General features: G+C 49.2%; 2 protein-coding genes across 2 annotated transcripts in view; both read right to left on the minus strand.

Moving 5' to 3' along the window:
• Positions 1–1,303, minus strand: part of HAP1 (huntingtin associated protein 1) — a 36,449-nt gene extending 35,146 nt beyond the window's left edge. The window contains exon 1 of the mRNA XM_030220872.1: positions 964–1,303. Coding sequence (XP_030076732.1) covers positions 964–1,054 — 91 coding nt within the window. The 5' untranslated portion in view covers positions 1,055–1,303. The remainder of the gene's footprint in view (positions 1–963) is intronic.
• Positions 1,304–4,815: 3,512 nt separating this feature from the next.
• The window catches only part of LOC115481393 (trafficking kinesin-binding protein 1-like), a 159,084-nt gene continuing 147,394 nt past the window's right edge, over positions 4,816–16,505 (minus strand). Inside the window, exons 19-20 of the mRNA XM_030220480.1 lie at positions 10,913–11,211; positions 4,816–5,186 (exon numbers count right to left, since the gene is read on the minus strand). Of these exons, the coding sequence (XP_030076340.1) occupies positions 4,816–5,186; positions 10,913–11,211 (670 nt within the window). The remainder of the gene's footprint in view (positions 5,187–10,912; positions 11,212–16,505) is intronic.

A 16,505-nucleotide genomic window follows, 5' to 3' on the forward strand; every position in this document is an offset into this window, starting at 1 on the left:
GATTGAGATAATACAATTCACTCTATACACGCACACACATATATATATAGATATAGATTTTCACACACACATGTACACAGGTAAGTGCAAACAGAATGACATACCACACCCACATATAGAGTTTCTCAAACTTCCCCTAATTTACTTCAGTGAATAAAAGATGTTCCCTCTTACCTACAAATGCACTCAGTCTGCTGCCCCTCACTATCTTTCTACCCTCATCTCCCCTTACGTTCCCGCCCGTAACCTCCGTTCACAGGATAAATCCATGCTCTCAGTACCCTTCTCCACCACCGCCAACTCCAGGCTCCGCTCATTCTGCCTCGCCTCACCCTATGCTTGGAACAACCTTCCTGAGCCCTTACGCCAAGCCCCCTCCCTGCCCGTCTTCAAGTCTTTGCTTAAAGCCCACCTCTTCAATGCTGCGTTCGGCACCTAACCCTTACCGTTCAGTGAATCCAGACTGCCCCAATTTGACTGCCCCTATCGGACCGACCGTTCACTTGTCTATTAGATTGTAAGCTCTTTGAGCAGGGACTGTCTCTCTTTGTTAAATTGTACAGCGCTGCGTAACCCTAGTAGCGCTCTAGAAATGTTAAATAGTAGTAGGGTAGGGAGAAGCAGTGCTTGGTTCTCCTAAACCCTGATAGAAGCTCCTGTCTCCCGAACCCTGAGGCACAGTAAGGAGCAAAGCCACAGCCACAGAAACCCAAGCCACCTCTGTCTGAAGCCAGTGGCTGGTCAGCACCTCATCTTCTGTAATACCATTAAGTTGTTAGTCCGGGAACCAGCCCCTGCCCCTGTCCAATCTATCAATCGCCATCAGCCTCCCTTTCCAAAACAGCTTATGGCATTTCAGTATCATTGGAGGGAGACACAGAAGGGCGAGGTATTGACCGGCCCCCATCAGGTGCTCAAACTGTGTCATCTTGTCCCCTGGCTCTTTTTTTTTTTTTTTCTTACCTGCCTCCAGTACTGTGCCCATCAGGTCAGAGTTAGTGCCCAGGTCCTTGGACTCGTTGTCATAGGTCAGGGGGCTGATCCAGACCTCCATAGCTAAATGGCACAGCAATGTCCTCAAATAGCAGCAGGTGACTAGGGTGGAAAAGATCCCCTGCTGCAGCCAATCAGGTCACAGACTAAACGCTCAGCCCCAAGTCACCCCTCCACCGTACGACCTACTCACACAGGCATCATCGCTTCTATACATCTGGCCTGGTACTGACACCTGTCAGAAAGGGAGCAACTATCGGACAATGAAAGTCCCAGCAGATCCGGGAGAGGAAGAAGCGACTGAATTGTCCTCCAGTCCCCGGATATATGAAGAGCTGGAGCTGAGATTTCAAGCTTGTCACAACCCCTCCCCTGTCCTCACCTCAGCATGGAAGTTTCTAGTCTCAAGCAGCAGGGTGGAGTCCTGCACCTGTCTGTATCCGCCTGGGCTGGGTGGAGTTACCTCTGGAGTCAGTGCTGCACTTGCTGCCAGTCGAACACGGCCTCCAGCCCCTTTTGGAGTAGAGACAGGAACGGGGTCCCTGAACAACAAATTTACTCTGCCAGTGCTGGAGGCAGCCTGGACTCCCTTAATTAAAGTAGGCTTCCCAACAGCCTGCCTACATCTTTCTCTGGTCTTATTCCTAGGTCTCCTTTCTTTATTACCCTAATAGCTTACTAGTTACCCTACAGAGTTTAGGAGACATTGCAATTAAATCACACCCTTTTTAATTTTTATTTCCTCCTGCTTGTTTATGGAGTAACAGCATAGGTGCTTTGTTTTCACACTTTGTTATTATAATGCAGAGGTCAATTTTCAGCATGCTTTCTCTCTCTTAGGGAGGGAATATTTCTCCACCCTTCATCCTTGGAGGATTACCCAGGCTCAAGAGGTGCTCTGCAGGTCAGTGTGCACTCTCCCAAAAGCCTTCAGGGGGCTGGACTCAGCTAACCTCTCTGACAACTTAATCATCAGTCACTAATTTTCCATGTACAGACCTGCATTAATACACAATATGGAAGAGTCTGAGGATTGTGAAAGCATGCAGCCCCTACTGGCAGTCAAGTGAGGGCTTTATATCACAGAAATGCAGCTATATCTCTGACTTTCATCAAACCACCGACAATCCCTTTCAGAAGGGAGCTGTGCAATGGCGTGATGTACTCATGTACAAAAGAGGAGAAGCTGTAGAACTAAGAGACATAAAGTTTCAAGGAGGGAGACTCAGACGCAACGTCAGGATTTATTTTTTCACAGAAAAGGTGGCAGGTGCCTGGAATTCCCTCTGGGAAGAATTGGTGGGAAATACAGTGAGAATATACACTAGGTCAGACCAGTGGTCCATCTAGCCCAGTATCCTGCTTCCAACAGTGGCCAATTTAGGTCACAAGTACCTGACAAGAGTTCTGAATAGTGGCAAGATTCATGCTACTGATTAAGCACCATATATAGAATCTCCCCATTTATGCGGCCAGGTTTAGCACATAAATGGGACCGTATAAAAGCCTGTCCTATCTTTATGCTCTAACCAGTGGCGTAGCCAAGGGTGGGCTTGGATGGGCCCAGGCCCACCCACTTTGGGTTCAGGCCCACCCAGTAGCAGCATACCTATAATGTGGCTGGCAGGGATCCCCAAGCCCCACCAGCCGAAAACTCCCAACAAGTGTCCCTCCTGCATACCTTGTAAGTAGCAGATCTTCGCCTGCAGTGAGCAGCGACTGATACATACTGCTCGCACCGGCCCCACAGCCTTCCCTCTGATGTATTTCTCCTTAGGCGGAAACAGGAAATTGCATCAGAGGGAAGGGTGTGGGGCCAACATGAGTAGTGTGTATTAGTTGCTGCTCGCTGCTGGTGAAAATCTGCTATTTAAAAGGTATACGGGAGAGGGGGGATGTTTGAGAGACCATATGGCATGCAGGCGAGAGAAGGAGAGACCAAATCACCTGTGGGACGGGGCGAGGTTCTTCTGCCCACCCATCTTGGGCCCAGGCCCACCCAAAATTGGGTGTCTGCCTATGCCCCTGGCGCTAACCCAAGGCTGCTTAAGTGCTGAATTATCAATTTAAGCGGTTATGGGTTAGCCAGCTCAAAAATAACCGATTATTCAAAACCAAAGCCCATACAGGGCCCAGCTTTGAATATCCAGTAATAACTCTGTCAGTGGTCAGCAAAACATTCACTGCCACTGGCTGAGTGTTGACTCCCCAACCTCTTTTCAGTTTCAATTTCATCAATGACAAATCAGAAAAGGGAATTAGAAAAGGTTCATAGAAGGGTGACCAAAATGATTAAGGGGATGGAACTCCTCTCATATGAGGAAAGGCCAAAGAGGTTAGGGCTCTTCAGCTTGGAAAAGAGATGGCTGAGGGGGATATGATCGAGGTCTACAAAATCCTGAATGGTGTAAAACAGGTAAACTTGAATCAATTGTTTATTCTTTCAAAAAGTACTAAAGACTAGAGGACTCTCAATGAAGTTACACATGGTAATACTTTTAAAACAAATAGGAGGAAATATTTTTTCATTCAACGAATAGTTAAGCTCTGGAACTCGTTGCCAGAGGATCTGGTATCGGCACTTAGTGTACCTGGGATTAAGAAAAAAAGTTTGGATAAGTTCCTGGAGGAAAAGTCCATAGTCTGCTATTGAGATGGACATAGGGAAGCCACTACTTGCCCTGGGATTCGTAGCATGAAATGTTGCTACTATTTGGGTTTCTGCCAAGTACTTGTGACTTGGGTTGGTCACTGTTGGAAGCAGGATACTAGGCTAGATGGACCATCGGTCTGCCCTACTCTTCAAATACTTCAAAAAATTGAACTGTAAAGATTATTTTTACCTACAGTATCTTTTCAAAATATTTCTTTTTGTATTCACTTTGTGTTGTGAGGTTGTACACCTGTTCAGTTTAAGTGAATAAAATCCTTTTGATTATATTGTTTTTCAATAATGTGAGCAAGTGCAAAGTAATGCATGTGGAAAAGAGGAACCCAAACTATAGTTACAAGATGCAAGATTCCACATTAAGAGTCACCGACCAGGAAAGGGATCTAGGTGTCATCGTTGATGATACGTTGAAACCCTCAGCTCAGTGTGTGGTGGTGGCTAAGAAAGCAAATAGAATGCTAGGTATTATTAGGAAATGAATGGAAAACAAAAATGAGGACATTATAATGCCTTTGTATCGCTCCATGGTGGAATTCGAAAAGGTACAGAGAAGGGCAATGAAAATGATAAAGGGGATGAGATGACTTCCCTACAAAGAAAGGCTAAAGCAGCTACGGTTCTTCAGCTTGGAGAAGATTCGGCTGAGGGGAGATATGATAGAGGTTTATAAAATAATGAGTGGAGTGGAATGGGTAGACGTGAATCGCTTATTTACTCTTTCCAAAAATACTAGGACCAGGGGGCACGCTATGAAGCTAGAAAGTAATAAATTTTAAAACAAATCAGGGAAAATATTTCTTACCTCCAATGTGTAATTAAACTCTGAAATTTGTTGCCAGAGAATGTGGTAAAAGCAGTTAGCTTAGTGGGTTTAAAAAAGGATTGGATAGCTTCCTATAAGAAAAGTCCATAAGCCATTATTAAGATGGACTTCGGGAAAATCCACTGCTTATTTCCTGGATAAGCGGCATAAAATGTATTGTACTGTTTTGGGATCTTGCCAGGTACTTGTAATCTGAATTGACCACTGTTGGAAACAGGATGCTGGGCTTGATGGACCTTCAGTCTGCCCCAGTATGGCAACACTTATGTACCTATGTACTTACAATAAAGTCACTGCTTATCTCTAGGTGTGAGCAGTAAGTTATGGATCAGTAGGATCCTGTCCGGTATTTGTAACATGGATTAGCCACTGTTGGAAACTCTAAACTGGGCTTGTTGGGCCTTTGGTTTGACCCAATATGGCAGTTCTTATGTTCTTTATATGAATACCCCACCACCCTGACATGCACAGACGGTGCCAACCCCACAGCCACAGGACACTTACGGAAGTACTTGAGGGTTTCAACGATCTGCTCAGTTGTCAGGTCCAGGTGGTTGTCGGGTGGGAGCAGGGGGGTAAGCAGCCAGTCATCATGGTCATAGCCGAAGACGGTGTCCGCTCGCAAGGTGTAGAGGGGCAGCCGTTCCTCCAGCAAACTGATGATCTCCACCTCTGGCACGTCTCCCCCACTGCACACATCTGGAGAGAAGGAAAGAGAGTGCAATAGAGCAGGCAGACAAAGGAGGGCAAAATGGCCACCTATGTGTCAGCTGCAGCAAACCCTGCACACATGACCAACTCTAATTACCAGTTCTGCTGCTGCTGCTGCAAACCTGCAACCTTCTCCACGGCATTCATTGTAACATTGGCTATTGGGTTATTTTGCTTTTTTGATATTTCAGTCACTGCATGCAAGAGAACAGTTCTAAAAATCTGACAAAAACCTTTCTAAAACAAGGAAAATACTATCTGTCTGCCTTTTCCAATGAGAAACTGATTCACGTCCTGGCTTTAATGGGTGGGTTTTACCTCTTGACTACAGCTTCCACCTGCAACTGATGGGTGGAACCACTTCCCCCTCTGTGAGTACCTTGGAAACTGTGCAGAATCTCAGACCTCCCCTGTTATTTATTTATTTATTACATTTGTACCCCACATTATCCCACCTATTTGCAGGCTCAATGTGGCTTACAGAGTGTTATTATGTCATATTCATGAGAGGATAATAGATATAGTCGGTGGTAGGATGAAGATATTTGAAGAAAGAGAAGGGGGTGTTAAATAGGGTGTGGAGGAGTGGCCTAGTGGTTAGGGTGGCGGACTTTGGTCCTGAGGAACTGAGTTCGATTCCCGGCACAGGCAGCTCCTTGTGACTCTGGGCAAGTCACTTGCCTGCCGCATTGAGCCTGCCATGAGTGGGAAAGCGCGGGGTACAAATGTAACAAAAATAAAATAGATACTATTGGAGATTCTACGTGGAATGTTGCTACTATTGGAGATTCCACATGGAATGTTGCTATTCCACTAGCAACATTCCATGTAGAAGCCTGCGCGGTCACATTGGTGATCTGCAAGGGCCGATGTTGCTAGTGGAATAGCAACATTCCATGTAGAATCTCAAATAGTAGCAACAGTGGAGGAGTGGCCTAGTGGTTAGGGTGGTGGACTTTGGTCCTGGGGAACTGAGTTCGATTCCCGGCACAGGCAGCTCCTTGTGACTCTGGGCAAGTCACTTAACCCTCCATTGCCCCATGTAAGCCGCATTGAGCCTGCCATGAGTGGGAAAGCGCAGGGTACAAACGTAACAAAAATAAATAAATAAATGTAGGAGGTGTAGTTGGTTGTGTGGGTGGGTTGTGTGGTGATTTGTGTCTTTAGAGGTTCTTTTTGTAGGCTCTGTTGAAGAGATGTGTCTTCAAGGATTTGCGAAAGTTGCTTAGATTGTCCATGGTTTTTAAGGTTGGGGGTAGCGCATTCCATAGCTGTGTGCTTCTATACGAGAAGGTGGTGGCGTATGCTTGCTTGTATTTGAGTCCTTTGCAGCTGGGGAAGTTCAGGTTGAGGAATTTGCGGGCTGATCTCTTGGCGTTTCTGGGCGGTAGGTCCACTAGATTAGACATGTAAAGTGGGGCATCTGCGTGAATGATCTTGTGTACGATCGTGCATATCTTGAATTCAATGCGTTCCTTGAGTGGTAGCCAGTGAAGGTTCTCTCTTAAGGGTGTCGCACTTTCGTATTTGGTTTTACCAAATATGAGTCTGGCTGCGGTTTAAATCTCCTGCTCAGCTCACCAATAGCACAGAATAAGGCACAGGGCCAAAGTACACAGAGCTGCCCATAACGTGGCACCCTGCATCCATGCACCCACACCTCAGCTGTGCGGGGGGAGGGCAAACTGCGATAGTTGGGGAGCCATGGCGACCGGAAGGGAGTTTTCGCACCATGGGGGACTCCCTGCAGGGAAGGAGGGGCTGGAGCCGTGGGCTTAAAGCCCACAGAGTTACTGCGCGCTCCCTCTTTCTTCCCTGAGGACACGAACAGGAGCAACCTACCCTCCTACCCACCCCTTGCTCTGTTGATTTTTTATATTATATTACGCATGTCGCAGCTTGGAGGGTGGGAATACCCGAGCCACACTGTAAGCTCTTAACAAGCTACAATGAAAGCACCCAGTTCGCCGCCGTAAGCAAGACTGACAAATGCTTTATATGTGGTACACAGGACGCGCTCCCGGGTGCAGTGAACCCATCTGCACCAAACCGTAAGTTGATGAATTAGCGTTTCTCCAATCACTCAGGCTCGGGTATCCTGTTTTGTTTGTCTGTATTACATACAGTTATGTCTTCTAATAAAGCTGAGGCCAAGTTGTTCCAAAGCGAATGTGTTATTTATTAATTCGTGTTCAGAGTATTAAGGGGCTGGGACAGGGTGTCATGGTTGCCTATGTTATGTCTGGATGGAGACATTTAAACCCCTGTAGGATCCTTTCCTGCAGCACAGTTCACATCCCATGTTCACAAGAGGTGGGGAGGACTCTGGCAGCTGCTACAGGTAGTTGCAAGACATGGTATAATCATCCTGGACGGAGGGGGGAGGGGGTTCTGGGGTAATCAGCTCAAAGACATTTAAGTAGGAACACTAGCTTATAAAAAAAACCCGCCATCTCTGGGACCCCAACCAAGGTTGCTAAATTATTAATTTTTTTTTCTTTGCACTCTGCCACATTTTTACCAACAAGCAAGCTTTTTTTTTTTTTAATGATACACATTTTACTGCCTCTACTCTGTGGTCAGCCAGGGTTACTACTCTGAACATTCACACCTTCATGCACCAAGGGAAATGAAAAGGGAATTGGGACTTGATATACCACCCTTTCTCCCAGGCTCATCAGGACTTTTATTTTACATTGGCTGTTATGTTTATATTTGTTTATGTTTATTAAAATTTGCTATACTGCCCTTTCTGAACAGACAGGTCAGGGTGGTTTACAAAAAAAAAAAAACCCTAAAAATACAAATTAAAAAAGACACCATTAGGATAGGAAAGGCAACTCACAAGCAAGAGCACTCAGCACTTACAATTAAATAAAAACAGTTGAAACCCCCCCTCCGAAGGGACACCACCTTGTAAGTGGTGGAGGGGCTTCCGTGTTTCAATGACTCAGAGGGCTATGCTGAAGGGTTACCCATATCAGACAGGCCTCTGAGGAGAAACCAGACAAACAGTGTCCCAAACTGGAGGATCCAAGATGGCGTCGAGGGAGGACGTACGTTAGTTGAGTTCCCGTTTTACACCAGAATACCTGAAGAAGTAGGCGCGCTCCCCTGAGAATGGGGAAGAAAAAAGGCAAAGCCGTGGTGTTGTCCTCCTCGAACACAGCTGGGGTTCCCACCACTTCTCAGTCTACTTTGGAGAGATTCGGGGTCATAACGTCGGGGATATCGGTTCCTGCTTCAGGGAACAGCAAGGCTTTATTGCCGAATCTCAGTGGAGAGGGAGTGACTTTGAGTCCCCTGTTGGCATGACCTCTCCAAGACCCGGAAACAGTAACGCTTCTCTATGGAGGTCGACAGTGGAAACGCCCGAAGTGGGTTAGGATTCTCACGCGATCCGAGGAGGTCCTGGCGCAGCATTGACTCCAGATAATAAACCAACTGTGGGATTGGAGAGTGAGCTCTTCCCCCCAAAAATATCTGGAGCGGTTTCTGTGGAGAAATTGGACCTGGTGAAGCCAAAAAATGTCATAATGGATGCACTATGGGAAGTGCTGCAGAGTGTGAATAATTCTCTTCTTCAGATGTCAAAAATGTTTCAGGAATAAATATGTGATTATATCAATACTTATCTAACAAAGTGGAAGTCCAAGATATAAAAATAGAGACTTTGATTACGGAAATGGTTTCTCTACGAAAATCAGTTAATCTGGTAATGAAGGACAGTCATGTTTCTTGTAAAAAAGTGGAACTTCTGGAGAATCAATTAAGGAAAAATAACTTGAGAATGATAAATCTTCCTAAAATACCCTATATATAGAGTTATATTACTAGTGACTTTTGCCTTTGATTTAGATAGGAACAATGTTTTGAAATTGTATTTCCGATACATGGCTGATAGTTTTTTGGGGTCAAAGATAAATATATTTCCTGATATATCAAGGGAATTGCAGACTAGGAGGTGTGAACTCTTGGCTTTTAAGCCAAGAATCATTGCCCTAGGTGGGACCTTCCTAGAGCGATTTCCTTGTAAGTGTTTTATTTCCTTATTACTTATTTGTTGAACCCAAGAGTTTGTGGAGTTAAAAGAACAGATGAAGAACCCTCTGCAGCAACTTCCTTTAGTTACCACTGTACCGGCTGCAACTACTGATTAACGTTCCTCCCTCAGAAAATATGAATTTGTAAGATTAACCACTGTGTGTTTTTCTTATTTTCTTTGAGATTGTTTTCCTGATCTTGGATCCCCCAATTGTGGACAATTATATATATTGTTGAGAGAAAATGTTTTTTCTTTTTCCTTATATTAATTTCTGTTTTTCCTTACATTTACGTGATAAATGTGAATGTAATTAATTAAGTAAAATGATAAATAAAAAAAATAAAAAAACAGTTGAAACCCAAGTCAAGAAAATCATTGCTGAAATGTTCCAAAAGCAACAGAGAAATAATAGAATTTAAGTAAAGATTTAAATTTCTTAAATGAAGCTTCAAGGAGGTGGGTCATTCCAGAGCCTTGGAGAAAAGAAATAAAAAGCAGTGCGCCGTGTAGATTCCAGATGGGACAATTTTTATGTGCTGGAAGAACTAAGCGGTGAGAATCAAGGGAACGTAAACATCTTGAAGGAGTATAGGGAATAATCAAAGAAGAAAGGCAAGAAGGGAGACCACTGTAATAGGTTTTGTGAACCAAACAAAGAATCTTAAAAAATGACCTATAAGGAAAGGGCAACCAGGGAAGGTGAAAAAATAAAGGACTGACATGATCAAACACTTAGCTCTACAGAGAAAGCGGGCAGCAGAGTTAGGGAGACCTGACAGATGGCACCTCTGCCCAAGCACTGCCAGGCAGGAAGTCTCCATAGACTGGGGACTCAGGTCCTGGTATTCTCTTTCTTCTCTCCCAGAGAGTGATGACAGCACCCTCTGCTGTTCACCTGCTAGCATAGCAACACAAACACAGGCTGATTTTCAGCTACTGTCCTGAGGAATCTATCCAGCCCCAACATTTTGAAATGATTGAGAGTGCCAACCACAAACAAATTACCCCTCACTGGATGTTCAATATTGAGAAAGCTCAATATTGCAGATGCTCGGCACCCACAGAGCTGGCTCCTATGGCTAAAGGGATGCTACCATTAAACCAGAGAAACACGTTCCAATTCCCAGAGCATGTGTCAACTGCATTAAATCAGTACCTCAGCCAGGGGCGTAGCCAGACTTCAGCGGGAGGGGGGTCCAGAGCCTGAGGTGAGGGGCCCCATTTTAGCCCCCCCCTGCTGCCGCCATTGCCAACACCCCCCCCCCACCATTGCTGACCCCCCTCGCCGCCACCACCACCAACTTTGAACCCCCCCCCCCGCTGATGACCCTCTCGACCCCCCTCCCGCCGCCAACCCTCCCCCACCACCGCCTACCTTTGCTGGCGGGGGACCCCAACCCCCGCCAGCCGAGGTCCTCTTCTTCCTTCGTTCTGTTTCTGAGCAGAAACAGAACAAAGGAAGAAGAGGACCTTGGCTGGCGGGGGTTGGGGTCCCCCGCCAGCAAAGGTAGGCGACAGCGGGTTGGCAGCGGGAGGGGGGGGGGGTCGAGAGGGTCGTCGGCAGGAGAGTCCAGGGCCAAATCTACGGGGTCCCAGGCCCCACGTAGCTACGCCCCTGACCTCACCATCCAAGTCTCTTCAAAAACCAATTTTCTAATGAGCTACTCACCAGTGATTGTGGAGGCATCATGCCATGCTTTGGTCTGAGGGTGGTTTCCAAGCACCACCGCAGATGTCGCCGCCTTGTCCTGACTGGCATTGATGGGCTCGACCGCCAAAGGATTCTGGCTCAGAAAGTAGATGGGAGACGTCTGGGTTGAGTTTTTCCCACAGGATCCCGAGGAGTCCAGTTTGGCTGGCTTCAGGGAGAAGTGTATGCTGCCATGTGTAGAGCCCTGTGCCAACCGTTCCTCAGCCAAGCAGTAAAGCGTGCCAGGCTGCTCCTCCACAGCAGTGTCCCAGGACCACCTAGGGGGTTGGATAGAAAGAGAAAGCCATTAGTCTGTTACTTAACCCATCAGAGTGCAGGGTTCATCCAGGCTAATGCCAGTTATTAGGACCGAACCTTGAGCAAAAAAAGTGACTAGCCTCAGAGTCACAGAGAAGGTTGGCTGGGGAAACAGGATTAAAGTAAGATATTTTCATACAGATATGTAAGTCAGTTTCTTTTAAATTTCAGACAAAATCTGCACCCTAAGGGGAACCATGGAGAGAAACAGAACACAGCTGGGAGCCACACAGGGAAAGGCCACATGTGACTTACAGTACGAAGGAGCCACCCAGGTTCCCCAAGCTATGACTGAAAGGGAACAAATGATTTTCTGAACAGGAAGTTTTTCTCTGATTGTTTTCAGGGAACTTGTTTGTAGCTATGTCATAAATCTCCATTATCATGTGTATATCTGTCCTATGTCCCAGCGATAAGCATCGCCATAAGCATCGCCTGCCAGCTGAGAAATGAGAAACCTGAGCCTGACTTCCTGAAACAATCTACTACCTGCGCTCTCTCTAGAGCAGAGCTTCTCAACCCAGTCCTTGGGGCACACTCAGCCAGTCAGGTTTTCAAGATATCCATAATGAATATGCATGAGGTACAATTACACATCAAGGAAGCAGTGCATGCAAATCTTTCTGATGCATATCCATTGTGGATATCCTGAAGACCCAACTGGATAGACTAGGTTGAGATGAGAAGCAGACTTATACGGTCTGTGCCAGAGCTGGTGGTGGGAGGCGGGGCTGGTGGTTGGGAGGCGGGGATAGTGCTGGTCAGACTTACACGGTCTGTGCCCTGAAAAGGACAGGTACAAATCAAGGTAAGGTATACACAAAAAGTAGCACATATGAGCTTATCTTGTTGGGCAGACTGGAAAACTCTTTTTATTGGAAAAAACTAAAAACAAATAACATACAAATCAAAAACAAGCCCCTAGCTATACACGGTCCTCCTATCTATGTACACCCCCTCCCCCTCCTCAATAGTACAGTGGAAACTGTTTATTAGAAAGACCAAAGAAAAAAAACCGGACATGCAAATCAAACCCCAGGCTCCTAGCTAGACATGGTCTGCCTATCTATGTACACCCCCTCCTCAATAATACAATGGATCAACCCCCCCCCCCCGACCCCCCACAACCCCTTCAGACAACTGGCACACAATCCCCTGGGAAGCATGTCCCCTCATGGCGGCTTAAGCCTCACGTGTCTCCACCACCTCGAAGCCACCCCCACCCCTTTTTCCACCCTTTCCCACTTCGCCGCTTCCTGCACCGCCCTTACCACATCCCAGCTGACTACCTCCGCCGGCCGGACCTCCTGGTACAGGGACACCCTGCAGCGCGCCATCCAGAGGCAGTACCGCAATATCACCGAAATCAGAATGCGTGTTACCGGATCCCCGCGTCCCTCTCAACCCTCTGGGCCATACACCCAGTCCGCATAGCTGTAGTTGCGGAAACTGGGGATCTGCAGCAACGAGGAAACCCGGTCAGAGACCTGGACTGTAAATGGGCACCTCACCAGGAAATGCTCCATCGTCTCTTCAGTTCCAGCACATTCCTCCCGTGGGCACCCTCTATCCCGCACATTGCGATATTTCAAATTTCCTCGGACGTACAGTCTACCGTGAAAGGACAGCCACGCCAGGTCTTTATACTTCACCGGGATGCGGTTCGAAGCAATCAACCGTAACCCCTGCTGCATCCGTGGGGCCGGCGCGTCCCTCAGCGCCAGAGGAGCTGAGAAAACCTGCACCCGTACTCTGTCCATCCAGACCCCCCGTTGTCCTGCCTTCACCTCCCCCACCGTCAGCCCCCACACCCTCACCAATTTCACTAGGGTCTTGCAATAACTCACCCCCCCCCCGGAGCCCCCCTTCGCAGTGCCACTACCCTCCCCCCCTCCCGCCATAGGTCCCAATATCTCGGCCACCACTGCAGGACACTCCTAGCCCACCCCGGTGGCTCCCGCCCTACCGCCCTCCCCAGATTGAACTGCAGGAACAAAGCGCTGAAAAACAGGACTGGGTTTATCATGCCCACCCCCCCCCCCCTCCCTCCTAGGCAGATAGGTAACATTCCGTTTTACCGGATTCGTCCTGTTGCCCCAGAGCAGCCGGAAGAACACCCCATACAAGGCCGCGTACCGGCTCTCCGGCAGCAAGCAGATGTAACTGACGAACAGAAACAAAGGAACTAAGTGTGCCTTGATGAGCTGTACCCGCTCCCCCATGGTCATTTTCCACCCCTTCCATCTATCCACCCTCCCCTTCACTTCTTGGAGACACCTATCCCAGTTGTAGAGCCTATAATCCCCCTTCTCGAAGTATATTCCCAAGACCCGTATACGTTCCACAGCTGTAGGAAACCTACCTCCCAACTCAAATTGCAGCCCCTGATCCCCAACCCACAGGCTATTGGACTTTTGAAAATTGACCTGCGACGCTGTTGCCTGCGAGTATTCCTGGATCAGGTTCTGCAATCTACCTCCCTCCCTCTGGTCCGCTACCCACACTGTAACGTCATCTGCATACGCCACGACCCTTAACTGGTTATTGTCCCCCACCTCCACCCCTTCCAGCCCCTCCGCCCCCCCCCTTCTCCAGCCGTCTTATAAAAGGGTCGATGGCGTATGCATACAACAGCGGGCTGAGTGGGCACCCCTGTCGGACCCCTGCCCCTACCTCAAACCCCTGCCCTCTCCACCCGTTAACCAGTGGAAAACACCCCGCATGCCGATAGAGTAGCTGTAATTGCTCTATCCAACCCTTCGGAAACCCATAGCGCTCCAGAATGCTCCATAGGACACCCCACTGCACTCTATCAAACGCTTTTTCCTGGTCGAGTGTTACCAACAGCCTACCATGCCCTCCCACTCTACTGCGTTCTACCCCCTCCCGCACCCACGCTGCAGCTTCCAAGACCCCTCTCCCTTTAACCCCACATGCTTGCGAGGCTGCTAGCAAATCCCTAGACACCTGCCTCATTCTCTGGAATAGCATTCGCGCGAAAATTTTTCGATCCGTATTAAGCAGTGCTATAGGCCGCCAGTTGGCCAGCATCGCCGGGTCCTTCCCCTTACTTAGTAGGATAAGAGCCGCCTCTGTCAAGGAACTAGGCAAGGAACCCTCCAACTGGGCTGCCCCCCATACCCTCACCAGGATCGGCACCAGCTGCTCCTTAAAGGCCTGGTAGAACTCAGTTGTTAGCCCATCCGGCCCCGGCGAGGTCTTCCTGTGGAGCGCCCCGATGGCTTCCTCCACCTCCTGTTCTGTCCACGGGTTCAAGAGGGCCTGAAGCTGGGGTCCCCCGTGACCTATCCCCGGGGTTCCTTCCACATAACACTCCATCTGCTCCATATCAATCTGCTGGGCTGAAAGGAACGCCGCAAAGTGGTCCCTCACTGCCCCCAGAATCCCCTCCCTGGTGTCCTGCAGGACCCCCTGTGCATCCTGCACCCCCTCCATCACCCTGCGCGCCCTCCGCTCCCGGCAGCATGCGAAGGGGTCCGGGCTACACATTTTCCCAAAGTCCCGCTCATACACCAAGGAGGTGTAGCGGTTGTACTGTACCTGCTCCAGGAGTGCTTGGAGATCATGTATTTCTTCCTCCCTCCCCCTTGTGAAATCAATGTGTCCCTCTTTTTCTTTATCGCCATGCCCAACTTTGTCCTTTCCCTCCCCTCCCTTCTCGCCTGTCTGAGAAAGAATCCCCGCGTTCGTCTTTTCACTGTATCCCACCACTCCCCCAATGACTGAAATGCCCCCTGCACTGACACCTGATCTTCCAAAACCGGCGGTACTCCTCCCGCACCTGCTCACTACCTAACCACTTTAAATTTAGTCGCCATAACCCCCTCCCTGGCCTCTGCGCTGCCGCCCCCCCCACCTGAAGGAGGACCATGTGGTGGTCTGAAAAGTCCACGTCCACGGTTCGTGGACCCCCCAGACAAACCCCCTTCTTTACCAGGAATCTATCGATTCTACTTTTACACTGCCCTCGAAAGAACGTGAACCCCTCCTGTTCCTCACAGAAGGCCACATGCGCGTCTACCAGCTCCGCCTCCCGCATGATCCCTGCCAGCCTCACCCCGTCATAGCCCACCTGTACCGATCGTCCCCCACTATCCTTTTTCCGCAATATGGTGTTAAAATCTCCCCCCCAGACTACTTGGCGCGAAGTGTATAGGTAGGGCTTGATCTTCCCAAAGAGGAGCACCCTTTCCTTCTTGCTTTGGGGCCCGTACACATTCACCACCCTCAGTGCTCTATCCTCCAAATCGCATCCACAACAAGACATCTCCCCACCCCCAGCTCCACCACTCGCTGAATATTCACCCGGTGGGACTTAAATAAGATCCCCACCCCACCATACCTCTCCCCCGCCAACCCCCAAACCGAGGGGCCCCACTTCCAGGCCCGCCTTGCCCGCCTGATCACCTCAATGGACCGCAGCCGAGTCTCCTGGAGCAGGAAGCAATCTGCTTGGACCCTCGCGAACCAGTCATACGCTAAACCCTGCTTCTTCGGAGAGGCGATACGGGCCACATTCAGCGTGGCAAATGTCAACACTAAGCCTGCCATCCTCATTACGAGTCACGGGTCTGCTCACTCCCAACTTCTTTCCTTATCTCCTGGGATACCCCCTTCTTACCCTGAAGCAGGTCCTCTGCTATGCGGTCTACATCATCCCCTGCCAGATCCCCCCCCCCCCCCCCCCCCCCCCCCGCAGCCGTCCTGTCTGCACCTTACCCCCCCCCCCTCCCCCTTTCTTCCTTCCTTTCTTCTTTGCTCTATCCGGACCCACCCCTGATCCCTCCCTCTCCCCTCTTCACCCCTGCCCCCTACCTCCTCCTCCGAGGTCCTCCACCTCCCCCAAGTCCTCCAAGTCCTCCAGATCCTCCTCTAGCTCCACTCTGTCCCCCCAAGCCTGCACTTGGGCCTTCACCACCTGCCCGGCCCCCTCAGCTTTCCTCTACTCCCCTTTCCCCTCCCTCCCTCCCTTCCCTCTTCCCCCCCCCCCCCCCCCCCCCCCCTCCCCCCAGAGCCTTCCCGCCCTTCTTCCTACCACCAGTACCCTCCTCCAGTGCTTCCTCATATTTCCGTTTGCCCTCTCCAATCCCCCCTGCCGCCCCCTCTTCCTCCATTAACTCCACCTCTTCTCCTTCCCCCTGTTCTTCCTCCTCCCTCCCAACCTCCCTATCCTCCTCCTCCTCCTCCAACACCTGAAATCTGTTCCCCCCCAGCCCCTGCCCTGACCCTCCCT

This window comes from Microcaecilia unicolor, chromosome 12, assembly GCF_901765095.1.
Source record: "Microcaecilia unicolor chromosome 12, aMicUni1.1, whole genome shotgun sequence".
Classification (NCBI taxonomy): Eukaryota; Metazoa; Chordata; class Amphibia; order Gymnophiona; family Siphonopidae; genus Microcaecilia; species Microcaecilia unicolor.